The sequence below is a fragment of the Apiospora marii genome (genome assembly GCF_038362585.1).
Source record: "Apiospora marii strain CBS 49790 chromosome Unknown utg000012l_segment0_segment0, whole genome shotgun sequence".
Lineage (NCBI taxonomy): Eukaryota > Fungi > Ascomycota > Sordariomycetes > Amphisphaeriales > Apiosporaceae > Apiospora > Apiospora marii.
Genome location: NW_027117383.1, coordinates 421,542 through 447,843, shown reverse-complemented (window position 1 = coordinate 447,843; position 26,302 = coordinate 421,542). Strand labels below are relative to the sequence as shown.

General features: G+C 55.0%; 12 protein-coding genes across 12 annotated transcripts; 8 read left to right on the top strand and 4 right to left on the bottom strand.

Moving 5' to 3' along the window:
- Positions 1-602: 602 nt before the first annotated feature.
- PG985_014933 (uncharacterized protein) lies at positions 603-2,549 on the bottom strand (the record flags this gene model as incomplete). The annotated part of the gene is made up of 2 exons (XM_066834699.1): positions 603-1,771; positions 1,832-2,549. 2 exons carry the CDS (start codon positions 2,547-2,549, stop codon positions 603-605), a joined length of 1,887 nt encoding a protein of 628 aa, XP_066677309.1.
- Positions 2,550-3,638: 1,089 nt separating this feature from the next.
- Positions 3,639-3,874, top strand: PG985_014932 (uncharacterized protein; the record flags this gene model as incomplete). Its single annotated transcript, XM_066834698.1, has 2 exons — positions 3,639-3,731; positions 3,776-3,874. 2 exons carry the CDS (start codon positions 3,639-3,641, stop codon positions 3,872-3,874), a joined length of 192 nt encoding a protein of 63 aa, XP_066677308.1.
- Positions 3,875-4,063: 189 nt separating this feature from the next.
- On the top strand, positions 4,064-4,346 carry PG985_014931 (uncharacterized protein; the record flags this gene model as incomplete). Its single annotated transcript, XM_066834697.1, is given in 2 exon segments — positions 4,064-4,210; positions 4,230-4,346. 2 exon segments carry the CDS (start codon positions 4,064-4,066, stop codon positions 4,344-4,346), a joined length of 264 nt encoding a protein of 87 aa, XP_066677307.1.
- A 732-nt stretch (positions 4,347-5,078) lies between these two features.
- On the bottom strand, positions 5,079-5,459 carry PG985_014930 (uncharacterized protein; the record flags this gene model as incomplete). The annotated part of the gene is made up of 1 exon (XM_066834696.1): positions 5,079-5,459. One exon carries the CDS (start codon positions 5,457-5,459, stop codon positions 5,079-5,081), a length of 381 nt encoding a protein of 126 aa, XP_066677306.1.
- A 356-nt stretch (positions 5,460-5,815) lies between these two features.
- Positions 5,816-6,340, top strand: PG985_014929 (uncharacterized protein; the record flags this gene model as incomplete). The annotated part of the gene is made up of 1 exon (XM_066834695.1): positions 5,816-6,340. The coding sequence occupies one exon, from the start codon at positions 5,816-5,818 to the stop codon at positions 6,338-6,340; it is 525 nt and encodes a 174-aa protein (XP_066677305.1).
- Positions 6,341-6,914: 574 nt separating this feature from the next.
- Positions 6,915-8,495, top strand: PG985_014928 (secretory lipase; the record flags this gene model as incomplete). Its single annotated transcript, XM_066834694.1, has 1 exon — positions 6,915-8,495. One exon carries the CDS (start codon positions 6,915-6,917, stop codon positions 8,493-8,495), a length of 1,581 nt encoding a protein of 526 aa, XP_066677304.1.
- A 547-nt stretch (positions 8,496-9,042) lies between these two features.
- PG985_014927 (uncharacterized protein) lies at positions 9,043-10,224 on the top strand (the record flags this gene model as incomplete). Its single annotated transcript, XM_066834693.1, has 1 exon — positions 9,043-10,224. The coding sequence occupies one exon, from the start codon at positions 9,043-9,045 to the stop codon at positions 10,222-10,224; it is 1,182 nt and encodes a 393-aa protein (XP_066677303.1).
- A 593-nt stretch (positions 10,225-10,817) lies between these two features.
- Positions 10,818-11,422, bottom strand: PG985_014926 (uncharacterized protein; the record flags this gene model as incomplete). The annotated part of the gene is made up of 3 exons (XM_066834692.1): positions 10,818-11,105; positions 11,187-11,318; positions 11,387-11,422. 3 exons carry the CDS (start codon positions 11,420-11,422, stop codon positions 10,818-10,820), a joined length of 456 nt encoding a protein of 151 aa, XP_066677302.1.
- Positions 11,423-12,285: 863 nt separating this feature from the next.
- Positions 12,286-12,954, top strand: PG985_014925 (uncharacterized protein; the record flags this gene model as incomplete). Its single annotated transcript, XM_066834691.1, has 3 exons — positions 12,286-12,490; positions 12,557-12,780; positions 12,850-12,954. 3 exons carry the CDS (start codon positions 12,286-12,288, stop codon positions 12,952-12,954), a joined length of 534 nt encoding a protein of 177 aa, XP_066677301.1.
- A 2,898-nt stretch (positions 12,955-15,852) lies between these two features.
- On the top strand, positions 15,853-19,912 carry PG985_014924 (ankyrin repeat protein; the record flags this gene model as incomplete). Its single annotated transcript, XM_066834690.1, has 3 exons — positions 15,853-16,455; positions 16,506-18,944; positions 19,004-19,912. The coding sequence occupies 3 exons, from the start codon at positions 15,853-15,855 to the stop codon at positions 19,910-19,912; spliced, it is 3,951 nt and encodes a 1,316-aa protein (XP_066677300.1).
- A 461-nt stretch (positions 19,913-20,373) lies between these two features.
- On the bottom strand, positions 20,374-21,261 carry PG985_014923 (uncharacterized protein; the record flags this gene model as incomplete). The annotated part of the gene is made up of 1 exon (XM_066834689.1): positions 20,374-21,261. One exon carries the CDS (start codon positions 21,259-21,261, stop codon positions 20,374-20,376), a length of 888 nt encoding a protein of 295 aa, XP_066677299.1.
- Positions 21,262-23,260: 1,999 nt separating this feature from the next.
- On the top strand, positions 23,261-24,928 carry PG985_014922 (beta-1-3-glucanosyltransferase-like protein; the record flags this gene model as incomplete). Its single annotated transcript, XM_066834688.1, has 1 exon — positions 23,261-24,928. The coding sequence occupies one exon, from the start codon at positions 23,261-23,263 to the stop codon at positions 24,926-24,928; it is 1,668 nt and encodes a 555-aa protein (XP_066677298.1).
- Between the last annotated feature and the right edge of the window lie 1,374 nt (positions 24,929-26,302).

Here is a 26,302-nt window from a genome sequence, read left to right as displayed (position 1 = left end):
AACGGCGATGGGCGGCAGAGTGCGAAGAATGACAAATCCGGCAGATTGAGACACGAAGGTATTCGAGTACGGACAAAGAGCATTCGGGTAGTCTTGAGATTGTTTTGGGGATATCAATTATTGCTGCGTGGCACATGATGAAAGGTAGAATGAAACGAATGTGTGTAATGCTAGGGGTCAAGGTCAAATTGTCTGACATCTTATGCTTTGCCAAGTACGAGTCTTAGTTAAGCGATAGGCCCGAGCTATTCATTGTTTCTTAAATGTCGAGTGGAGGACACTGCCTCTATGCCAGAAATAGGTACTTGTTGATGTTATCTTGCAACATGGCCGTTCGTCCGATGCGTATGCCAGCTTTCTAAGTAGAAATGTAACTATGTGGAGTTAACTCAGGCTCTGGGTGGACATGATCAGTCTTGGAACTAAGACGTGAGAAGATGACGTGTTTGCATTGGTATGATACCCTCTTCTTAACGTAACTTGCTGTTTATTGCTGTTTTTATTTTCTATAAATCTACTATAGATTAATAGTTTTTATTAAATTAAAGTATATTAATACTAATATTAATACTAGGTTACTGCGTATATACTTCCTTAATGGGTTAACATTTAACAAACATATACTCCCCATCCGCCCCCCTATGTAACTTAGCCGCCATCCCCTCCGCCACCGCCTCCGCCTGGTTCGCCGAATACCGCTGCCCCAAGGGGTTCCCCCGGAACTGCCCTCCATCTGCCCCCAAATGACCGATCCCCAGGGACAAGAGCGCCACGGCGGACTCCTTGTACCCCAGCGGCCGCGACGCATTCCGCACCACGGCGAGGGCGAGCGTGGCGGCCGTGATGGCCAGGAGGCCCAGCGGCCCCGCCATCCACGCCCAGTTGACGACGATGAAGGTCTGCGGCGCGAAGGCGATGCCGGAAAGGTCCCGCGCGGCCGCGTTGTCGGCGTTGCGCATCTGCGCCGATAGGATGGCGGCGAAGTTGGCCAGGACGCCGCCCGGGCCGTGGTCGAGGATGTACTGCGTCACGCCGAAGGTGATACCGCCCTGGCGCCAGAACTCCAACCCGCGCGGCGTGCGGGTCATGCTGCCCGTCATCAGGTTGCCGAGGACGGCGTTGATGCGCTGCGCGGTGCCGAAGTCGACGGTCCAGTCTTCAGGGGCCGAGCCGGCTCCGTCCTCCTCCTCGGTTCGGTACTTGATGGTCGGGTCTTGGGTCGTCGGGACGACGGGGTCGGGTAGGAGCCACTTCTTTGTCGGTTCGCCGGCTTGGTATACGCCGTTGCTGACCGTGACCTCCGGGAAGGTCTGGACGCACGCGTGGATCCGGCACAAGTAGTAGTCAAGCGACGCGTCCTTCTCCCAGACCCAGCCGCTGGTGCCGTCCGTGGCCGCGTTGCGCGCGTCGGTGTAGTTGATGGCCGCGAACTTCATGAAGGAGTAGTCGGGCATGTCCATCCCGTTCGGAGCCTCCATGACGAAGCGGTCCGTCCGCGGCTGGAGCTCGAGCGTCGGGAACTTGGAGCCGCCGTCCGGCAGGGCCGGGCCGACAGTGAAGTTGATGGGCGCCCCCGCGAAAAACTCCCAGCTGCCGTTGCGCATCAGTGTCGAGGCGGGGCGGGGCCCGCCGTCGCAGACCGAGCAGGCGCCCAGGGTCTCGACGTTCTCCCAGCGGCAGGTCGGGGCGTTGCACTCGAATTGGGGGACGCTGTTGTTCTGCGCCCTGGCGCTGAAGGCGCTCAGCAGGATGCCTTGTGTCTCTACTTGTTCTGCACACTGCGTTAGCCTTTCTTACTTCGTGGATGCTCAGGGGAAGAGTCGCGACGCACTGTAGAAGCTTTCCTCGCCCAGCATCAACGAAGCCGACGTCCAATTCGTCGCTACCGAAAGCGAGGCGGTGGCGTTGCCCGACACGGTATCCCGGGTCTCGAAGCTGAGGACCTGCTGCGCCGTGGGCTCAAAGGCCAGCGCCGCCACGGTGACGACGCAGGCGGCCTTGGTGATCCAGGCCTTGCCGCGCGTGGTCCAGATGAGGCGGAGGGAGCCCCAGGGCCCGCGGCTGGCCGATTCGAAGGTCTGGAGGTCGTTGAGGCGCCGCGGCTCCTCGAACCAGATCCACTTCATCTGGCTGATGACGCTGCCGACGGGCAGCATCAGCGCCGTCTTGGCCAGCGTCGAGAAGACGGACACGAGCGAGTTGGGCTGGATCGGCAGCGGCCAGTCCCGCAGCGGCCGGTCGTCCCACAGCCAGAGGATGATGCAGATGGCTATGGTCGAGGCGATGGCGAAGACGAGCGAGAGCAGCTCCAGCGTCCACGTCCAGTCCTGGATGGCCTCCCAACAGCCTCGACGGGGCTGGGTGGGTGCGCCTCCTTCCTCGTCTGCTTTGCCATCGTTCTGGCTTTCGTCAACGGGGACTGCACTGTACTCAGCCGAGGCGTGCACTTTCGGCTCAGGTCTATCGTCTTGTGTTTGCGCTTCACCGGTGGACGGTGCGTTGGCAGGTGATTCCTGGGGGTATCCCAGCCCGCTCATCGTGATCGCCATTGCGACTTGCAAAACCCGATGCAAATGTTGGTGAATGAATATGGCATTTCCTTGCCATGCGGCGGTCTGGAAAACTTTTTCTGGACATACTCGCGGTTCACGTATATATAAGTAGTCACGATAAAAGTGGTTTGACAACTAGGGGTAACCAGTAGACGCTGTAAACAGTGGTAGCTGACAGCGGGACCTTAGCCCCTACGGGAATTAGTGGCCAATCGGAGAGCGGCGTGGTAGCAGCAGCCACAACGGCCAGGTGGTTAGTGGCATGTTTCGCGCATTAGCTGTTACTGCTTATGGGGGACGCCAGGGCTGTGGTGGCCTAGTGCTTACTGGCTAAGCCCCTTGTCAATCAAGCGGCCCCCGCTCCCTCTCAGTCGTAGGCAGGCTGCGGAATCGTGCGGTGATTGACATAATGATACTTATACCTCTACATATACTTTGTCAGCTCAGTATAGACTTGGATTGTATATCGCAATCTTGTTCTGGTAGGCTGTACCTCGCTTTTGTGGACTGGGCTGTTGTTGAGTCAAAGTTTACCGGCACGCCCGTCTATAAGATCGTTTGGACTCTTTTGCAATGTGGACTAGGGTAGTCGGAAGGCACCCGGTTCGGTCCTGCCCACCGTTGCGGCACAGCAGGTGGGCCCGGTCGTACATCAGATCGCCGGGGTCACATTGGGGTGTCCTGTGTCACTTACCGGTCGACATCTAACCATCCGTCCTGTTACTCTTACGGGATGTCTTTGAACACACAGAGGGGAGCAAGACACCAGCCCTGTACCTCAAACACATGGTTGGGGCTTATCACAATAAGGTGGGTTCTTGTTCCTATAAAAGTCTGGCTCCCAAGAATCGTTCGGTTCTGTTGCAGCGAGATGTCCTCTGTATGTGTATCTTGGGCACAAGAGCATGCAGGGACACATCTCCCTTCTTGACTTCCACGCCGATATTAGGGCAATGCACTAAAGCAGCGAGGCGGAATCCCCGAGCCCCCGGGCCCAGCCATTGCCGCCTGTTCGCGTATTCCGGATTGGGATCGTTGCGCTCAAGGTAGTTTCTTGCAGGTAGCTCGTCAAGCTGCACGCTCAGCATGGCCCTGCAGTCCGCTTCGGCCCCGAAGACCTCGGCGGTGCCGACAGCGGGCAGTCCTGCAAGGAAAACCACGGATCCGGGACGAAGACCCGTAAGGAAAACCCGTGATCAGTGGCCCTCTTCGGCCCGCCGAAGGGCCCCGTGTACATCAAGCTTATTACCAACGTGCGAGTACACAGCCGGGTCCGACGCATCTTATCGACCGTCTTCTCCGAGCGTGCCCTAGGGCACTAGGAAACACTGTTCTGTGGCCAGGCGGAAACCCTGGTGGCGGTTCTTGCGCGAAGAAGCCAATGCCTAAGACAAGAAGGACGTCAGAATGATGCCCCTGACAGCGTCCTGTGCCACTATCTCAGGTTGAACCCAGAAAGGACGCGGAAGCTAACTGACTGAATCCGGTGAGCCGTTGCCCCGGACGTCGACATGGCCTTTGAGATATCGTCGGCGCGGCCGTATCTGAATGCGCACGTTGAAGAAGCGTTACGCATACACCTGCCGATCCCGGATATGCTGTCACGCATAACGCTCAAAGGCGGTAACATGATTCTGAGGAGATGGGTTTCCCTGGGGGTGAGTTAAAACCGCTAAGATGATATCCAACTTTGACCTGGAGCTCTCCGAGAGCCGCAGCGGGACGGAGCATATTGTCTTTATGCTCTGGGAGAAGGAACCTATTATGTGCAAGCATAGGGCAGTGGAGAGATGAAGCCGCCGGAAAGAAGGGGTAATACCCACGTTTGTAAGCGTAGAAATCGAGACGGGCGTTTCGAAAAAGGATCCCCGTAATTTGAGGCCCTGTCAGTAGCAGTAACAACAGCATCAAAGCAAAGAATGTCATCGTGATAGGAAAGCACCAACCAAAACAACCATTGGAATAATCATGTCAGAAGTTGCTGCTGATATAGTGGTTTTATCCAACTGATCAGAGTACGTAACGGTAAGTATTTAAGGTTGCTTGAAGGCGATTCTAGCATGAGAAGCCTATGAGTAATCCCAGTCTTTGGTAGTATAGTGGTCAGTATGCGAGCTTGTCATTTCGATTCCCACGGGGAATTTAATCGATTCGCTCGTTGCTGGTCGCGTCAATGTGTACTTTGGGTTCTCAATCAATTGACCCCAATTGACCTTTGCAAGTCAAGGCGAGAATCTACGGGACTATGTATACCCCGGAAATGGTAGCTCGACCGGGGTTCAATTCCCCGCCAGAGAGTTCTTTTTTGATGCCATTTTCTATTGATTATATCCTTTTGAACATCACTTTTAATATATTTCAACTTGTGCCTCAGTCAAGGGACGTGATATAACTGGTGTGGCGGAGGCAAAGCAGCGACTGGACATTGTTCTGAGGTTTTGGACGCATCTTCATAGGCTAGCTTAAGTTTATTCAAAAAGATTCAATATGGTGGGCCACCTTGGCCAGGTAGCGCGTAAGGCTCAGCTATGTTTCGTCCAACTTGTACTCGTCCCCAAACATGTTAGAATATGCCAGAGCAGCTTGTCTCCACATTTGACGAGAGTTAGGAAGGAACATGTCCGATCGATACGGTTCGTCACCTAAACCCTCGTTGCCGGAGTCGAGGGGGCCGCAAACGCTCTGCTTGGACGAGTTTCCGTAGATGGCTGTTGTTGGCTCTGGCTCGCGATGGGATAGCACCCAGTAAGCCCTCGTGCTCAGCTGTAATTCATACTGGGACGCCTTCCTATCATGTAGATAAGGGTGTATCTGGTTTGCGGATGTTGATTCCACATTTGGCGTTTCAGTTAGCCTGGCATCTTGAGTATACTCGCCAACACCTGGACTGGCTCCATGTGAATCCATGCTTTGTCCCCGGGTTATCAATTCCATGTAGGTGTCCATATGCGGCGATCTCACCACCAACTCCGATCTTACTCGTTACGGAGAAGTACAAAGACTACCACAAAGCTACCCCGCAATCTCCGAAACTACCCCGTATCTCTTCCGACATGGCTCACGCATGATACATGTTCATGATAAGACCGTCCCCCATTATCCGTAGATTGTCGACAGCTTCTCTGGAAGTAGCATTGAATCGCATCCTCTTATATTTGCGTCGGTAAAATCGGATCGTCACTAAAGCAGTGGCTGTCGGAGTAGCAATTGACCGGCAACCCCGAAACGTCGATTCTAGCCAGACGTTCCCCATCTAACACAATATGGGCGACGTTCAAATCATCCGAGCAACGCCGGGTCATGTCCCGGCAATCCGTGCCATGGTCCAGGCTGCCTACGCCAAATACGTAGACCGTATCGGACGGCCGCCGGCGCCCATGCTCGCGGACTACTCGAAGATACTCGAAGAAGGAAAGCAGGAGGTTTGGGTTCTCGCTGCACCAGAAAGCAATACCGATGCAAAACTATCGTCGTCGTCCTCGTCTACTGCGGTGGGATCCATCATCCTGGCTACAGACCCCTCCTGCGCAACCGCCCTCAAGATCAACAACCTCGTCGTGGACCCCAATTCTCAAGGGAAAGGCTACGGGCGGGTGCTCATGAGATTCGCCGAAGAGCTGGCAAGGTGCCGGGGGTTAGAAAAGCTGACCTTGTTCACAAATGTCATGATGTGGGAGAATATTGGCCTGTACGCCAAATTGGGGTTTACGGAAGTCGAGAGGAGGGTCGAGGATGGGTATGAACGGGTTTACTTTGAGAAAGGACTCGGGTCGCAAACTAGCCCATGAAACGGATTAGTTTGGGACCATGATGATCTGCATCGTCATTCGAAATCAACTGCAGCTTTCGGGTGTGCTTGCCATAACTTAGACAGCCGTGTAACATGGCCGCTGTTAGTGCTTAGTAAACCACACACCTCCGCATACCAAGACCAAAAATTCGTTGATAAAACTGATTGATAGAACAGTTGCCGGGGTAAGCAACTCAAGCCACAGAAGAATGTTGGAGATCGCGCTCTTCCATTGTGATATTCGCGCATGGCTTTGTCAGCTGGATCGATCACCCCATCGCCACGGAACGCCGCGGCGTTGGCGCTCCACAATGACCACCGAAGCTCTCATTGGTCCAAGCCCTTGCTAGCTCCCATCACTTACAGATTTGTAATCCAGTGGCCGGGACCGAGAAGAGTAATCATACCCAAAGTAGCTATAATGCTGATTGGACTTTTCGTATTATCATGCAACGCCTATAAGACTGCGACGGAGCCGCCTATAAGACAAACATGGCCACCCAACTGAATAAACACCCTGCTTCATAAGTCCCTCCCTAGTTTCTAGACACTTTGACAGAACAAAAGAAGACATGCTCTTTATTTCAAAAGCCATCACGGCCCTCATCCTGTCCGCCCTCGCCAGTTCTGCGAGCGCCCAGACACCCCCAGCAGCAGAGCAGTCCACAGCCTTCAACTCGACCTTCGCCCTGACGCCGGACCAGATCGCCGCGGCGAACCTCTCGGCCGCCGAGGCCGCGAGCCTGAACAACGCGATCCGCTTCGACCGCAGCCAGCTGGCCAACGGCGGGCCGCGCGAGGACGCCTTCTACACCCTGCCGCCCCTGACCAACACCTCGGGCCCCCTGGCGCCGGGGACCCTGCTCAAAGCCCAACCCTTCACCGACCCGACCCCCTTCGCCATCCCGCCCAACACGGCGCTCTCGCGCATCCTGTACACGACCCGGACCTACAACGGCACCGTGGTCCCGGCGTCTGCCTTCGTCCTGTGGCCCTTCACTCCACGCAAGATTGCCGGCCCGGGGGAAGGACGCAACCACCACGGACTACGCCACGAGCAGAAGCGAATCTACAACACGACGGGAAACCCGGCAGGTGCGCCCGTCGTCCTCTGGATGCACGGCACCTCGGGCTTCTTCGCCTCGGCCGCCCCGTCGTCGCACCGCGCGCTCTGGTACGGCGACGCGGCGCCCTTCGCGCTGGCGCTCGCGGGTTTCGCCGTCGTCGCGCCCGACTACGCCGGGCTAGGCATCTCGACGACATGGTGCGGCAGCGGCGAAGGCGGCGACAGTGGTGCCAAGATCCCGCACCAGTACCTCATGAGCCGCGTCTCGGCGCGCGACGGCCTCTACGCCCTGCGCGCCGCGCACGCCGCCTTCGCCGAGAAGCTGGACGAGCGCTTCGTGGCCATGGGCCACAGCCAGGGCGGCGGCGTGGCGTGGGGCGTCGCCGAAGTCCTGGCCGAGGCGGACGGCCAGACCGAGTTCACAGACCTGGCGGCGGGGTACCGCGGCACGGTGGCGGGGAGCCCGACGACTCAGGTGTTTGCGGGGTGGCCGTCCCTAATCGCGCCGTTCGTGTCGCAGGGCCTCGCGTCCGTGTTCCCCTCGTTCCGGCTCGCCGACTGGTTCACCCCCGCGGGCTTGGCGCGCGTCGCGCTTTTTCGCGAGATCGAGGGCGGCATCGCGGCGGCGCAGCAGCTGTTCCTGGGCGAGGGGTTCGCGCGGGGCCTCAGGGAGGGGTGGAACGCGACGTGGTACGTCGAGGCCTATAGCCGGCTCGCGAATGCGGGGCGGAGGCCGTTCCGGGGGCCCATGTTGGTGGTGCAGGGGACCGAGGACGTCTACGTGCCGTACAATGTCACTGACGCCACCGTTGCGGCCACGTGCGCGGCGTATCCGGATAGTGGGCTAGAGTTCCTGGTGGTGAATGGGACCGGGCACGTCCCGACGCTGGATGCGACGCGGCGGATTTGGCTGGATTGGATTCAGGACCGATTGGAGGGGAGGCCGGCCGCCACCGATGGGACAGGGTGCAAGAGGACGGAGCTGGGCAGCTTCTTGCCTGTTGGGCAGTACCTGAAAGTCGGGAATGCATTCGCGCAGTGGGCCGGGGCGCCGGAATACAGCTACCAGGTCCCTCTTGGCGTGTAAGATGGATGCTCTTGTCGGTGGCTGTACCTGGAAAGTGCCCGTTTAAACCATGCTGGGTCTATGGGTCCGGAGGCAAACTACATATGCATTCTCAATTTTACCTAAAGCTAGATCCAATCCACTTGCCAGCGCATATGCAGCTTCATCGATCGGGGCTTTTCGTACGCACTACCGTTTTGTTGAATGTTTCCCAGAGCCGAGCTGCCGCGAAAGTGGCGGTGGTATTGGCATTGAGTTGAGTTGCCAGGTACATGAGCACTGGCGCATTCATGACGTAGGCCCTGGAAACAGCAAGTTTCTGAATCCCAGACAAACGCGCGTACCCAATTCCAGGCGGCAAATACAATCCATTTCTAAGAAAACAACAATTCGCAATTTGAAACTCATATCGCTTACATGTTTAACGAATAGTTTATTCCAACCTCGCTACAATACCAGTTGTCGTCGCATTACACCAGAAGCTTGAAACCACTGAAGCAAGTCACCTACAGATCACCTACAGCACAGGCTTACAGTGGGGTGACCCCGCACTAAAGATCAGCCCAGCATGCCCAACTCCCTGGACATCCAGCTCCAAAACCAGAGCACCTCGTCCGAGATCTACGCCTACGTGACGGGCCTCTCCCTGCAGCAAAATGCCGGCTCGCGGGTCCTCATCAAGTCCGACGGCCGCTCCCTCTACTTCCCGGCCAACCCGCCCAAGATCCTGCAGCCCCTGGCCGAGGACTGCGCCATCCGCCTCGGCCCGCCCGGCAGCCCGCCCGTGACGGTCCACTGCCCCCAGATGGCCGGCGGCCGCATCTGGTTCAGCCGCGACGCCAAGCTGACCTTCCTCCTGAACCCCGGCGGGCCCCCGGGGGCCGCCCTCGTCGAGCCCAGCGTGCTCAACCCCACCGACGCCAACGCGGGCGTCGACTTCACGTTTGCCGAGTTCACCCTCAACGGCCACCAGCTCTTCGCCAACATCAGCTACGTCGACTTCGTCTCGCGCCTGCCCGTCGCCCTGTCGCTGCGGGACGGCGCCGGCGTCCAGCACGTCTCGGGCATGGCCTCCGACGGGCTGGCGCGCCTGTGCGACGGGCTGCGGGACCAGGCCGGCCGCGACGGCAAGCCCTGGGACAAGCTCATCGTGCCCGACAAGAAGGGCGGCGGGCCGACCACCCCCCTGCGCGTGCTGAGCCCGACGCACGGCAACGCCGCCGGCGCCAGTTTCGCCGGCTACTACGAGCCGCTCGTCGAGGAGGTGTGGCAGAAGTACCACGAGTCCACGGGCACCAAGCTGCAGATCAACACGCAAGCCGCCGCGGGGGTCGTCGAGGGCGCCGTCAACCAGGGCGGCCAGCTGGTGCTCGGCGGCGAGGCCTTCGGGAAGCCCAATACGGCCGATATCCTGGGGTGTAACAGCGGACCTTTTGTGACGGGGCCGTCGCCGACGCGCAACGCTATCATTCCCCGATTGGCGGCGGGGTTCCTGCGGTCTAGTTTGGCGGACTGCCCGGACCACCCGTCGCCGCCCGAGACGCACTACCGGCGTGAGCCGACGAATCACTACGCGCGGCTGTTGCACGAGGTCAACCTCGATGGGAAGGGGTATGCGTTCGCATATGATGACGTGCAGCCCGATGGGGGCGCGGACCGGTCGGGTAAGGTCAATTCGGGGGATCCTAGGGTGTTTGTCGTGACCGTGGGGGGAGGGAATGCGTATGTAGGAGATACGATGCCTCTATAAGGCTCGATATCATCTATTCCCGCTTAATCTAAGTCAATACGAAGCTAGTTTAGTAGAAACCCCTTTTGTCTACTTAACCTCACATTAAACCAAATGCCAATAATTATATTGACTCGACCATTTTCCCACCGCCTCGACTCCTGAAATACTATCGGAAAGTCCGGTGGATCAATCAATGTTTAAGGGCATCTTGAATGATAGCCAAGCTGCGCCCCCTGGAAGAGTGAATACACATTCCCACCCCGCCCTCCAGTATCTATCTATATGACAAGTGACAAGCCTTTCCAGAATATCCACACATGCTGAAACCCAAGCAGAGCATTTTGGTGCAATGGTAGCACGCCGGAAATCCGTCTGGAGATTGGGGTTCGAATCCCTGAAGTGACACTTACTTTTTTCTTTTTGCTTTTTCGTAATGGGTCCAAGTCGATGCAACCATTGGCGGGGCTTCTTACCAATGGGAGTCGCACAGAGCCAGCGAATGTTTTCGAAAACCATATCAGGTCAAGCTGCATCAGAATACACCTTGCTCTGGCGGCTGAAGGCAAGGAAGATATAATCAAAGCTCATTATCCAACAGCGAGTGTTAGCCCTCATCGATACTGCATCGCCGCCCCCGCCGTAAAGAACATGGCAAAAATTACCCCAATTCCACTGAACCACGTCACGCTCCGCACCAGGGCCCACCGGGGGTTGTCCTGCAGCACCACGTAGACGACGTTGTACACGACGCGGCTCGCCAGGTAGAGCAGCGACAGGGCGTTGGCCACGACGGGGCTGACGCCCTGCACGTTGACGGCCGCGACGGCCGCGGCGTAGAAGGAGAGGGTCTCGAGCCCGTTGGCGAAGGCGGCCTCGGCGCGCAGGATGCGGGCTTTGGTCTGGGAAGGGGGCGAGGGAGTCAGTCATCAGGCTATGAGAGGTTATGTGTTAGGCATAGGGATGGGGGAGAGCTAGTTTACCTTATCGTCTAAGTCATCTGCCTTCAGAATTGCGGGTTGGTACCGCTTTGGGTCGGCGGGGTCCAGGTATTTCAGGCCTAGAGAGAAGCTGTAGAGTTTGGGCAGGAAAAGGAGCACGAATGCAGCAGGCACCTGGTGGGATGTCAGTTCATTGGTCCCAGAATGCGATAGGAGAAGTCGATTGACGGGGGAATACTCACTGTGAAAAAAGTGAAGTTCTTGTCAAAGCTACCCATAGTTGCGTCGCTGTGGGGACCGGATGTCGTGAGGAGATCTGGGGGTTGGTATCAAATAAGGTACGGCTCTTGAATGAATTTCTCTTGGCAGTTATTTTGTTGAAGGAGCTTGGTACTGGCAATGTTGAAGTCAGTTTAAGCATTTTCGATCTATGTACGCGGCCGGGGGTGTGGCGCGCGTCGGATCTGAAACACGGGGTTGTATCGTGTCACGGGATGCGCTATCCGAGCGGAGCACTCGTCCAATCTTCCGAGTGAACAGCGGCCGAAGACCAACGAACTCGATTTGTCATGTAGGAAGTATATAGCACTGCTTCCGACGTATTTTCAGGTTTCCACGTTCGCGGTGCTCATTCTTCCCAACCTTGCGCACCGGCCCTCAAGTTCAGGTGTTCAGGAGAACCAGCTTCGCAGTCATGAGGCCAACGACCAATAATAGAAAATAGCAATGTGGTCTGAGAGTTGACGACTGCACACGCAATGCATAGGCTTCGTCCTAAGACTCTTGCCGTCGGCCGATGCGAACCTTATGTTAGGCCTCGACTGTGATGCGTGCATCCTTGGGACCAGATTGGTGGGACGACCACCACGTGCAAAGATAAGCTTAAATACACCTACATTGTCAATGACGTGGGACTTTGGAACTTGCAGGTGATGCATAAGGCATGGTAGCGGTCGATAGGTTACGGAATCAACTTGAGGCAAACAGCAGAAGAGGCGCCGGCATTTGGCACTGCCGGACTTGCAGTGGGTTCCGGCTTATTGCAATGTTAGTCTGGTATGTTTATGTGAGAATATGCCAACAAAGGGTTTGACTGGTGGTGTAGTGGGTGTTGGTAATCACTGATGAACTGAACGCCGCAATGGCCGTTGACGTAGCAGAAACAGAGGAGGTATTGGAGGGACCACTGTCGGTAATAGGCGATGATGCGGCCGACACTTTCGCATCGGTGAAAACAGGAAATCCTTTGATTGCTGTAGCGATGGGTGAAGTGGCCGTGCTGGAGTCCTTGGCCGCGGGGACTGCCAGCGGCACATCCCTACTTTTATCGGTTCCAGGCGTAGTGGGTAGGTTGCATGAGCTCGCGGTCTTGGAGAGAGCGCCGCCATAGTACATCCAAATGCCGTACGTAGTTGTCAGGACCGGTACAAGCGAGGCAAGCCGTGTAGCCAGTCAAGCATGTCTTATCGTGACAAGGGTACTTTTCCACGGACTTGGCAAAGAGCACAGCAGTCAGGTTAACCACCGAGACGATCATGGCACTAGCACCTCAAGCAGCAAAGAGTCGGCAATCGACCATCACACCCTACCAGAGCCCCCCAAGGGAGTCGTTATCCCTGACAACTCGTCTGGACCAGTAGTTCAGATGCTTCCGAAGTATATTCCTACCCCAGGTGCTTCGTCAACAACAACATTTGTTTTATAGGGCCCAGCCTCAATGGCAAGTGGAAACCCCGAAAACAGCATCGTTGCGCAAGCTGTGGCCCTTATGACCAAGAAGCACGGCGACGCAATATACGGAGCGCGATAACGAGGCCAGTTTCTCCAGACTCGGGATCGACAGCCTGATGGGCTTGGTGATTTCGGAGGAGTTCCGGAGGCAGCTCAATCTTGTCGCCTGGAGCAGTCTGTTTCTCAAGCATCTGACCGTGGACAACATTCGGGGCTGCGTCCTGAAGCATTACTGCTGATAAGCCCAAATCGAGTGCACGTTGAGAGAGGCAGCAGCAAGATCTGAGCTCGACGGGCAAAGATGCCAGCTGTCACGTAGACCTTCTTCATGATGCGGAAACGTGTTATGACATGCCATCAGCCCCCAATATACTGTTTCTGGTGCTATAGAAACAATTCCATATCTTTCGGGATATGGTGCTGGTCATTAAGTTATTACATCTTAATTGTAGCTGGATGGGGATCACATAGCTGCTTTATAGTTCCGAGCTCCCCGTGTAGGTTTGAGTTTCGGGGAGCAATCCGAGAAATCTGGGGAGCGTTCCGAGGGGTTCGGGTGGCACTCCGGAGGTTCCGGGGAGGATTCCGAGCACCATAGAAACTCAATACTGATTAACCCCGGAACCAGCCACACATGTCGTTCCGGTTGACATCTAGATAAGAGAACACGGCCCGGTTCCCCTCGCCGTCGAGTCTCTTGGGCACGGGGACGGGGTGCATTATCGGAGAAGACTTGACCCACCGGAAGTGCTTAGCTAGTCTTTCACAGCCGCGTTAGGCCCCCGATGCCCTTAGGTTCGTCGACTCTTAGCCGCGTTCCGGTCAGACAGAGCATCTGTTAGTCGAAGAGGCCAGTCATCAAGCTGCTGCACGAGGTCCGGGCTACGAACGCGATGCAGAACGCGCCCCGGCGATTCGTAATCGGCAACAAGATAGGCAACGGCGTCGTGGGACGCCCGGGAGAAGACATTCCAACCCCTAGGCGCGCAAGATTTGCTCATCTAAGTATAGGCCGTGGGGAGCAGCATCTTCTTCACGGCGATCCTCTGTAAAGATTAAATCGCGCCCAGGACCGGCCCCGGCCGGCCGGGTTCGCAGTCTTGGGGTCGGCACCCCTAAACACACGTGGGCGGTCCTTATGGCAGTGACGGGATGGTCTGGTTATTGACGGGCAATTTACCCGGGCGCTAAGAATGACGAAGGCCATACGAGACGGGCGAGTGGGCCCCGTCGTGGCAGTTCAAATGGTTTTGATGATCTGCGCTGAGCCGAACGATGGTTCTTTTTTTACCTCGTATGCCGCATCAGGAATTTGTCGACCCACCAATTGTAGTGTTGTACAGCCGCCCAATATCCACCCTGAAGCCGAGATAACGACGCCTAATCTCAGACCGCCACACTGCCAAGCCGTGGGCAGACATGGGTGCAGCGAAAAGGCCCATTGACGTCATCTTTCTGTACTACTATATATGAGATGTGCATTCCGATCAATACTAAATCCTCCATAGATATCAAGCCGCGGGTCCAACGAAACAAATCGCCAGAAAAGTGTCCGAAACTATTCTTTAGCCGTAACGTATCGTCGCGCCTCATTATCGTACCCGCCAGCCCCATTAAAACAGCCAATCCTTCGAAAATGTCTGAACAAGTACGTCTCGCGCGTTCTACCTACAGCAAAACGTCGCTGATTCCTAATGCCGATCTCAGATACCCAAACCGAGCGAAGCCTACCAACCATTGCCAAAGATGGTAGATGCGGCCCCGTACGAGCCCAACACCAAACAACCAGTCAAAAGCAAGCCCGCGGAGGCGGAAACGGCGAAGAAACGACTCGGGCAGCGGAAAAAGCATGATCGGTGGTGCGCCGGGTTCTCTTGTGGTCAGTTGATATGCGCCTTCGCTTGAGAAGGTAATAACTAGGGTGCAATATGGTCTTGGGCTGCGAATACACAAGGATGTTTGACATTATAATTGGTGTTTCTCGTTTAGAGATTCTTATAATGTCACGACCCTTGGGGTCGAAAGCATAAAGTCAGTAAATGTCAGAGTAATTGCATCATATACCCGGTGACTAGAATAGAACCAAACTCACCTGATCTTAATGCGCAGATGATGTTTCGATGCCCTTTATAGGAACACTGAAGCACTTGTTGAGTCATACATGACTATCACGCAGATATGTAAGAAGGGCTCTCGTATGCTGAGTGGGACACTTGATTAGTAATACCATTCTAAGAACTCACTGAGCTGTGGAGTACTGCGAGGTACGAAAAGATGATCAGATCGTTGCATGGCTCGGACGTAGGGGCTGCTTTATAGCTTCATATCTTAACTCCCTCCGTGTACCACGGCTTATATTTAGTAGCCAACGGCGGGGCGAGTAGCAGCGGTTCACTTATGTGCATGTTTAGCTGGGGCGAATGATGGGCGTGCTTTCTAAGCCAATTAAATTCCACTTACAGCTACAAGCGGGAATAGATGTTTTAGTGGCTTGACCGATGGAAATACGGGTGAAGGTGTGGTATGTTTCCTGCGCCAGGTTCGCCTTTTGGCACTTGTGGTTATCTTCTACGTAGACTTGTTACATGAACGTGATTCGTGAACAAGAGAAGGCGCCTGCATATCAAATCGGTGGCTGGCGCCACCACCATCATCACCAATTGCCTGGTGTGGCGTCTTTAGGATATTTTCTTATGATGCCACGTTGCCCGTTCACAAGCTGATAGGTGCCCAACGCCGAACACGCATTGTACTACCTGAAAGTGTCGAACACCCCCTCTTCCGTCTTCGAAATCGCATTTCAACATTTCCCCTCTCCCTCGAAGTTTTGGTAGGCTCCAAATCTCCGTCTATTTGTTTACAAGCTGACCGTCAGATCAGAGAGGCTCGACTTTTCAGACTGGCAGGTACTGACCTGGCGCACTTCATTTTGCCTCACGGTTGTATTCTTTCGCATTAAATTGCATTTCCTTCCGAAATGGCCGGTTGCTCAGCGCTTGCCCGCAGGTGGAAAAGATGGAAGGAGAGGCGGTCACGAGCGGAAGGAGCAATTCCCCAGCCAGTGTTGTCCAACAGCCCGAATCAACAAGACCTCAGTGACCATGTGCAACCAGCTGAGTCCGCCGTCACTTCACATTCTGTCTTAGCAGGGACTGCACCAACAGCACAGCAGACAGATTCGTCACCTATTGTGCCAGCTCAGAACGTACCGACACCGGCAAACACGAACCCTGATGTATGGGTCAGCGCATACGAGATGTTCGTCAAAGAAAATCCTGACTTGGCCAAGGCCTATCATGAGCATTTGTCAACCATCTGTACTTCTGATGGCTCTACTACGACCGATCTTGCGGTTAATAGGATGAGCCCGAATTGGACGAAGTCCATCGTGGACAAGCTCCTGGAGAAGCGTCTGGGTGAACAGTGGCATATTGAACTTGGCAGCAAGGATATCAAGGTCCGAGTGCAGGCAGAAAAACTGGCGAAGTTGTTTGTCTGGTGCAATGGTGTTGTGAAGGATGCTTTGAGCGCGCAGCCTTATGCTGCTCTGGCTTGGTCTGGTGTCTCCATCCTCTTTCCAGTACGTACAGAAACTGTACCAGCCTTTTCAGATGCTAACGAGGGACACAGCTTCTCACGACGGCAACCGCCCAACATGAGGCTATGGTAGTGGGCTTCGAGTCCGCCCATCATTTGCTGGTCTACTGGAGAGCCTCTCAGGATTTGCTACCTGACGATATCAGTGTCAGTGGCAGCCCGGCGTTGTGGGATGGTTTGATCGACCTTTACTCCCATATCTTTGAGTTTCAGGCACGCGTCGTATGCCACCTGTCAAAGGCGCCCCTACCTCGGGCTTGGGAGAAGATCACTGGCGAGGACGATTGGAAGACGATGGCGTCAGATCTAACAAAACGCAGCGAGCGCTGCAAAAGTTGCACCGATGACATACATCGGAAAAAGGCCCAGGATACCTTCGAGTCCCAGTTGAGGCAGATGCACGAGTCACAAGCAGCAATCCGGCAGATATACGATCTAATGGAAAGAGAGTATAAGCAGCGGCGGAAAGACCTGACTGACCAGCGGGAAACCAAACTACTGAAAGACCTAGCATCAGACCACGAGGGCCGCAAAAACCTTGTTCCTGCCAAGGTCAAGGGCACGTGCACATGGTTCGTTGAGGACTCGAAGTTCCGTGAGTGGCGCGACGGAACCGAATCAGGCCTCCTTTGGGTCTCGGCTGGTCCTGGCTGCGGAAAATCTGTGCTCACACGCTCATTGATCGACGAACGTCAGCTTTCTACCAGTCCTGCAACTACCATCATCTGTCACTTCTTTTTCAAAGACGGTAACAGCGATGCCACGCATAGCTACGATGCACTTTCGGCCCTTGTTCATCAGGTGTTCATCGGCGACTTGACGGGCCAGTGCATTGGCGGTGCTTTGACTCGGCACAAGAACTTCGGGGAGAAACTTCGTACGATGTCCACCGACCTCTGGGACATTTTACTCGACAGTGCCTCAACTCAGGGCTCTGGGGAGATTATATGTGTACTTGATGCCCTTGACGAATGCATGAAAGGCGAGAGGGACTTCATCATCGGCAAGCTTCAAGACTTCTTCTCCGACAGCAGAGCGACGGTCCGCCATAAGTGCAGACTCAAGTTTCTGGTTACAAGCCGACCTTACGATGATATCGAGCGACCAATCAAGAAAATGTACAATTTGTCTTTCCTGCGAGTCGATGGAGATGAAAACGTTGCGGCTATTAGCGAGGACATCAATCTCATTATTGATCACAAGATCAATGAACAGCTAGGCCATTTAAGCGACGATGTCTGCCAACGTATCTCAGAACGGCTGAAAGCCATGAATAACCGCACGTACCTGTGGCTGCGTTTGACTTTTGAAATTGTCAAGGCAAATCCAGGTGCCTACGACAGGCCTAAAGACCTGGACAAATTGCTCGACAGGCTGCCAACAAAGCATGCCGATGCATACGACGAGCTTCTTAAGTTGAAGCACGATCCAACCCATACACCCAACCTCCTCGGGATTCTACTGGCTGCGACGCAGCCCTTGTCCATTAGAGAAGTCAACTGTGCTCTGGCGTACGCTGATGAGACCAATACCTCGGCGGTAGAGCTCTGGCCAGAGGATTCTGTCAAGGAGAAGGTCGAGAACTACTCTGGACTACTTGCAACCGTGTATAACTCAGAAGTATCCTTCATCCATCAAACTGTGAGGGGATTCCTGACTGGAGAAACTGAAGAAACATCTGCGGATGGCAAGTGGGACTGGAGAGGACGTTTCAAGATACCAGAGTGCCATCATGTGATGTCTCTTTCATGCATCCGCTACCTATCTCGACCAGAGTTCATCAGCCCGATAGATCCGTCCGAATTCCCACTCTTTGGTTATGCCAATTGCAATTGGCCATTTCACTATAGGGGACAGGGCGATGAGCAACGCAGTATCTTACTCAAGGAAGCACGCGACCTCTGTAGACATAACAAAAGGTGGATGACAATCAAAAAAGACTTCATGATCCAAGACATCTATTATGGAGCCAATTACGTCGGCCCAAATTGGTCAGAATGTCCCGACCTGATTGTGGCGGCCTACGATGGATTGGATCCTGTAGTCCGCAGTATCATGAAAGAACCGGATGTCGTTATCGATGCATACTGGAAAGGTTTAGGAACCGCGTTAAGGGCAGCGTGTTTCGAAGGCCACCATGACGTGGTTACAACCCTTCTTCAGCATGGAGCTAGGGTGAATTTCGAGAAATTGAGCGATCAATCGCTAACAAGGAGAGCGACGAAACCTGGTCGCAAGAGATATGTTCATGGTATACGGAGGGTGACTAACGAGGAGTCGAAGAGTCAATCGCCAATAGGGACAGCGATAAGACACGGCCACGTTGCAGTGATTAAGCTGTTTCTCGACGAGCGTGGAGAAGAGGTCATTATTACCGAAGAGGATATCACGTCTGCAGCAAGGGGCATATACCGGGATAAAATCATGCCGGTCCTTTTTCAAGCACGTGGGAACAAGATCATTACGAGGAAGGTATTTGTTAAGGCACTATCATACGGCGATAAAGAGCTTATAGCTCTACTCCTTGAAAGGTTGCAAATTCCGATCGAGAGTTCGACGAGGACCTCCTCTTAAATACGACAAACAACTTCACCAGTAGCGAGGAAATCATGGGTTTACTTCTCGAGCAGCGGGGGGATGGAGCGACGATGACGGATCAGTTCATAAGTGGACTCATGCAGCACTTCGATCTTAGATGCATATCTCTGCTTTTCGCGAAGCAGGAAGATCGAATCAAAATAACGCATGATTTCCTGCGCTTTGCGGCGAGAAATAGTGATCATGGAGGCGAAATTGTCCGTTTTCTCTTCAAGAAACTGGGGGATCAATTACAGATTACAGATCATGTTTTGCAGGCAGCCCTGGAAAATACGGGCACCAGCAAGGAAGTTCTGGTTTGTTTGCTTGAAAGAAAGCCTGAGTTGCTGGAAGTTCGGTTCGAGGATGGACAAACGCCTTTGCATATAGCCGCACGTTGTGGCAACTTCGATGTGGCAGAGATGCTGCTCAATAAGGGTCTTGAATGTGACATTAAGGATAAGGAAGGGAACACTCCCCTACTCCTGTGCACGTTCGACTGTGGTCGTCGCACTGACCTGAGTGTTATTAAGCTACTGCTTAAGAAGGGTGCTGATTGGAGAATACCCAGGAACGATGGGCAGACGCCTCTGATTTCTGCCTCGCTTGATTATCACGACCTAGGTGGAATGGTTCCTCTACTGTTGGAGAACGGCGCCGACCCAAACGCCCAGTCGCTCTATCATGGATGGACGCCACTACATGCAGCGTCTTCAGGAGGTAATCTGAGAACAGTTCAGCTGTTGCTTGACAAAGGCGCCGATCGTAACGTGGCAGATGATAACGGACAGTTGCCTTGGGATATTGCTTCATGCAATGGCCACGAGAAGGTGGTATCGCTTTTGAAGAAAGGTGCTAATTAGTCAGAAATATCGAAGTCTTTGTGGAGTAATATGTGCATCGCCGTCCTTGCCATGTCTAAATGAAGCTGTTCGGTGTCTCCAATCGAAATTGAAAGAGTTGTCGGCGCAATGTATCCAGTGGCCTCACAGCTGGACAATTATAGGATATAAGAGCTGGATAAAGACCTGGTACTTCCCTATATTTCAATATCCTTTGTCCATAAGATCAGAACCCCGTAGTTAACACATCCATTCCAGTTTCTGCCTATTGTAGTTATCACGTTCACATTGGGAAACAACATCTGGAGTGGTTGCAGATGATCTCTGGGTATCAAAAGGTAACAAAAAGGATGATGTTCATATTATTAATCTGTACATATGTAACTGCATTTCTAGTTCGTCTAGCACATCCCGAACTAGATCAAGTATAAACAGGAAATTCACCGCCGCGGAATACTAACCGTACGCCAGGATGGATATGCTCAACGAATCTTGTGCGCCGCCGGAGGCAGAAGGTTGTCCTTGCCCAGCACCAGCGTAGCCTTGATGCCCAACCGCGCTAGCCGATCCGCCTCCGCATTCGCCTCGCGCGGCACCAGCCAGAAGTGGATCCCGACGCCCTTGCGGTCGAACTCGTCCAGGCAGCCGGCCAGGAGCTGCCAGATGGGCTTGTTCGCGACGGGCGCCCCGCCGCCCGTCCGCCAGTCGTTGGTCCGCCACCGGGGCAGGTGCTGCGTCACGGACTCGACGAAGTAGGCCGAGTCCGACTTGATGACGACGTGCCGCGCGCGCCGCGGCTGCGCCGCCTTCGGCTCCCACTGCCCGCCCTCGGTCGCGAACCGCATCGCGCACGAGACGCCGACCCAGGCCGCCGCCAGCTCGGCGCGCTGGTTGGTGTGCGGGTATTCCGGGTGGTCGGGCAGGCGAAACGCGATGTTTCTCCACTTGGTGGCGTGGCCCTCGAGGTCCCCGAAATAGACCCCACCGGAGGACTTGGTGGCCCGGTCGGTGCCGTTGCCGGGGCAGGCCCCGTCGACGGCGATGATGAGGGAGTCGGCGAAGACCTCGCCGTCTTCGCCGCAGGGGGCGTGGTAGAAGCCCCAGGGGCCCTGCACCTGGTACGGGTCCAGGGCCGCGTTGCAGGCCCGTGGGTACGGGCGGCACATGGACCACCAGTGCTCCGTGGCCGCGGGGGGCACGGGGCGAAGCGCGTCGGGGTCGTCGTCGTCATCGACGCCCCTTTTCCGCTTGTGCGGCCCCGAGCTGTGATTGTGGTGGTTTTGGTTGCCGGGAGAGTGCGGCGGTGGCGTCGGCGCGGCGCCGTCGTCGGGGCCGGGTAGAGCAAAACAGAACCCTGTAGTTTGGAACATGGCTACATTGGGACAAGGAAGGGCAGGTCAGAATAGCGGTGGTGGTCGTAGGTAGTTAGTAGTTTTGAGGAGAGAGGCTGGAAAATTCCCACTTCGCCGAGTCTAGGCCAATGATGGTATCCATTTTCGGAAGGTTAGCGCCAGCTGGCGAGCAGCTGGCGGGAACAAGCGTATGGTGATGCTTAGAATTTGTCCCCCGCGAAGTGGATTGTCGCAGCACCACCCAAAAGCAATTGAAACGGATCACTGAAATATATGCCTATTTGCTTGGGTCAGTACTCCGTATGCAGTAAAAAGTCAGAGAAGAAGCCATCTGCTTCCGGGCCTCTTTTCCAAGAGGAATCACCGGTCGGTTGGTTGTGTAGCTGTTACGTTGGTGCTCAATGTGCGATGTCTTGTGCCGCAGGAAATGCGGACCTTTCACTGTGTATGAGACAGCTAGGGAGAGCCGAGAAGGCCATATCCCCGTTGGGATCCCCGCGGTTGGCAGGAACCTGGACTGTGCAAGTGTCTAGAGTGTCTGGTGTGCTACAGGAAAGAAGAAGAAGCGGCAGTTGAACGTCATTTTAAGGTTGGGATGTTTCAATATTGATGAAGTCGTACCTAACCATTGCTCCCGTCTACCTGGGCTGCTTTGTCTTGGCAATTATGTCGTCATGGTGGAAGGGGGTGCTGGGATCGCAGGCTCTCGGTCCTTTTGGGGGCTGATGGTGTGCTAATAATATCGTGGGACAATGCATAACTTATGCTCTCGTTTGGCGCGGGGAGCAGAACGGCGAGGGCGAGCGCCCAGAAAAAAGCAGCGGGAGAGCAGCGGCCCAGGCAGCAAGCAGCCACCACCACCCACAGGCCAAGAGGGCCTAGGCTGACAGGGGCTGCACACACGCACAGCGCATGTTGATCGCATGGTTTCTGGTTTCAAGTTTCAACAGGCGAGACTCCGAGACCAGACGCTGCGACTGCGACACCCAAAGGTTTCCTTTTCTCCCCTGCCGATCCAGCATCGTCGTTGATCATACTGCTGAGGCAATTTCGGTGTTTTTAAAAGACGCAGAGTCAAAAAGAGTCAAGTCGCCGCGGACCATTGGCCAAGCTATCGCAGACTATCTGGCAGTTTTGTAGGGGTCGGATAAATCGGAAATGCCAAGCCCCATGCAATCGAGGCAGTGTTCGTATGATTGGAAGGATGATTCATTTTGTTTGGAGGCAGACTAAACTTAGTTCGTTCTGACAACGGATGACATGAAGCGGCGCATAGCTCGTCGCTCGTGTTTGTTGGTCGTGGTGCAGCAATGAGTGCTGCAATCCTGCGACACTTATCCCAGTATGGCCCCAGGCCCCCCTGTAGCAATCATTCTGCGCGGAATGTTTACCTTACGACAGCCGTCCGAGCCGTCCTTGTTTTTTTGCGTATTTCCAAAAACTCTGCATCTTCCTGCCGTTTAACCTTGTCCAACGACATCGCCTATTGATCAGCTAGCCGTGGCTTTTTGTGTCGTCTTCAAGGCCAATTGCACTAGTCAGGGGGCCCCGAAAGGCAAAGCTTGTTTCCTCGTAGTGGGAGGATCACGGCCCGCTCAGCGCTGAATTCTTACGCGTACCCAGCAGCTAGGCAGGGAAGACGCCCCCAGAGCCACTTTGTAGCGGTGGATCTGCGCTGGCCCCCCACCAACAGTGCCACCTGCTCGGGCCCAAAGTGTCCAACGCCGCATCTTTCCTCTTACTTCCCCGGCCCTTTTCAGCCCGTCAGTCGCTGTCAAAGACTCTTGTCCAATTTCCCCCATCTTCATTCATATACTTGCCAAGCCCTTTGGAATTGTCTTGGCCATCGTCACCCAAGCTCTCTCCAGACTCATTCGTTCACTGCATTCAATTAGTTCCAGAGTTGCTTTTGTTGCCAGTCCATCATTGAGAAACACCCAGTACACCCCTCCCCCCACACCAATCGTTTACTCGCGGGTTACAATTACATTGCACCACGCTACACCCAAAGAAAGCCATGCCTTCCTTCGCGCAGACCCTCTCGCTGGGCGCTGCTGCTGCCCTGTCCTTCCTGTCGACAGGCGCATCCGCCCAGAGCTGGAAGACGATCCCTCCCATCGAGATCTACGGCCAGCACTTCTTCTACAGCAACAATGGCAGCCAGTACTACATGAAGGGCGTGGCCTACCAGCAGGACTACTCGGGCGGCGGTCCTACCGGCGCCACGAAGCGTGACGGCTCCACTGCCAACTACGTCGACCCGCTCGCCGACTTCGACTCCTGCAAGCGCGACGTGCCTTACATGAAGCAGATCTTCACCAACGTCATCCGCGTCTACGCCATCGACCCGACCAAGAACCATGATGATTGTATGGAGCTGCTGGCCTCCAACGACATCTACGTCGTGGCCGACATGGCCTCGCCCGGCCAGTCCATCAACAGCGACGACCCCACCTGGAACGCTGGGCTCTACCAGCGCTACACGGGTGTCATTGACGCCCTCGCCAAGTACAACAACGTCATTGGCTTCTTTGCTGGCAACGAAGTCGTCGAGAAGGCCAACCAAACCGAAGCTGCCGCCTTCGTCAAGGCCGCCGTTCGCGACACCAAGGGATACATCAAGGTCCGCGGCTACCGCTCTAGCCTTGGCGTTGGGTACGCTACTGCTGATGTACCGGTTCGCGACCAGCTTGCTGACTACTTCGCCTGCGAGCCCGATAACACCGGCAACGCCACCTCGATCGATTTCTGGGGCTACAACGTCTACTCTTGGTGCGGCCACAGCTCGTTCCAGAAGTCCTCCTACGACGAGCGTGTCAAGTTCTTCAGCAACTACCCGGTTCCCGTCTTCTTCGCTGAGTACGGCTGCATTGAGGGCATTGATGGCGGCCCGACTCACCGACCCTTCGAGGAGGTAGCTGCCCTCTACGGCGACCAGATGACCAGCGTCTTCTCCGGTGGTATCGTGTACGAGTGGTTCATGGCCGCGCGCAACTACGGTCTCGTCAAGATTGATGGCAACAATGTCTCGCCCTACCCCGACTTCACATCGCTGCAGTCGCAGCTCAAGACTGTCAGCCCCACCATCACCGCCCGTAGTGCCTACACCCCCAGCAACAAGGCCCCCACTTGCCCTCCCACTGGCGCCAGCTGGATGCCCCAGGCCTCGCCCCTCCCGCCGGCCGTGAACCCCAAGTTCTGCGACTGCGAGATGAACAGCTTCGACTGCACCATCAAGTCCGATGACGAGACCAAGTACGGCGACATCTTCGGCTACATCTGCGGCGCCGACAAGAGCCTCTGCGACGGTATCGCCCACAACGCTTCTAGCGGAACTTACGGCGCGCTCGGAGGCTGCTCACCCAAGGTGCAGCTGGCCTGGGTCGCCAACGCCTACTACGAGAAGAACGGCAAGAGCGCCAGCGCCTGCGACTTCAAGGGCCTCGCTACTACCCAGTCCCCTAACGCCGACGACAGCTGCTCCGCTCTGATCCAGGCCGCCGGTACCGCTGGCACCGGCGCCGTGCCCAGCCCCACGGACGCCCAGGGCGGCGGCACTGCGTCGTCGTCCAAGAACGCGTCGCCGGGCGCCATGGGCCCCGACTACTTCAACTTCGGCAAGGTGCTGTTGGGCGCCTACGCGGTCGCGGCCGTGGTGTCGGCGGTGGGCATGTTCGTTTTGTAATAAAAACACAGAGAAATTGGATGATGTACAGAGATGATGATGTTTGGTGTGTAATTGAATTGGTATGATGAAGCAAGGATCTGCGTTTGTTCTTTTCCGGTTTGGGGTTTTAATGATTTCACGGCGTTGTTCCGCGAGACGGGCATGAGATGATGTTGATGGGATGCGACGCTACGTTGCGGACCAGGATGAGGCCAAGGTAGCGTTAGTGAAAACGACCATATTTCCGATCAGTATTTTGCGATCTTTTCGCTCTCGATGTGATGAGTTGGATGTCTATCAATGAGCCCATGCGTGCCCTTGCGTGACCAACCAATATCTAACTCCATTGAGGCCAATGCACTCGTCAAAGCTTTTCCCCGTAGACTTGGCAGCTTGGCCCCCCGGCCCCCATGTCAATTTCTTTCTTGGCATTTGGACCCCTATTTTAATTTCACTTCAGCCAGCCCTAGACTGTCTAGTATGCGGCTGAGGACTGTTGACTGTCCGAAGTTACCTCCACCAGATTTCGCCTATGTATGCATGCACTGAGCCGACCCACTCGGCTGGTCTGGACGCTTCACGAAATTTGCATAGTGGGCCTGGCTAGCCATCTGCCATCCGATATTCGTTATGATTGACACTCGCTGACCATTCCTCAACTGGTCCCGAAACATTGACGCTTTCTATATGTCAAGACAGGCCGTCACCCAAATATCATGGAGCTTCTTTCTTTTCATCCGCCTCTGTCCACCGAGTCCCGCCCCAGCGCACACTAACATGAATCGGGCGATCGTGTCCTGCACTATGTCTGCTTCTGCGTCATTTGGCAATGAGCTAGCTCCCTCTCACGGTACACTGCTTGTGTGGACAGGCCATGTCACTGCTGTCCGAGACGCCCCAAGATCAGAACCGAGCGGTTTCCACCAGAGGTCTTCGCGCTTGTTTCGCTCGGCCTTCTCATTATTAGTGCATCCTGGCCTACAGTATAATTGATACGTGTATACGTGGAATTGAATTGTGACCAACTCGTCGCTCCACGGACTTGTCCTGTTGTTCATTTCCATTTCTAATTGGTCTTGGTGGGATTGCAGCCCAGCGTACGTATGGTCCCTCCAAGGAACAGACGTGTTCGTTCTGTTCATGCAGTGGTATAGCGGGATGACAATTGGTTAGTCCAGTAGAATAAACTACGCATCAGCCCATTGCTCTACATGTTATCCGCAGCCGGCTATCTAATGGCTGTAATTATGTTACCTTACCTACACGATACGCGATGGTGGCGACTCTCCATATTTATGGTTCGTATCACCCCATGATGCTCTTGGTATTTAGTTCATCAAATCCGGAATACACAAGCAACAATCATCTCATAGCTGAAGCAAATCTCATTAT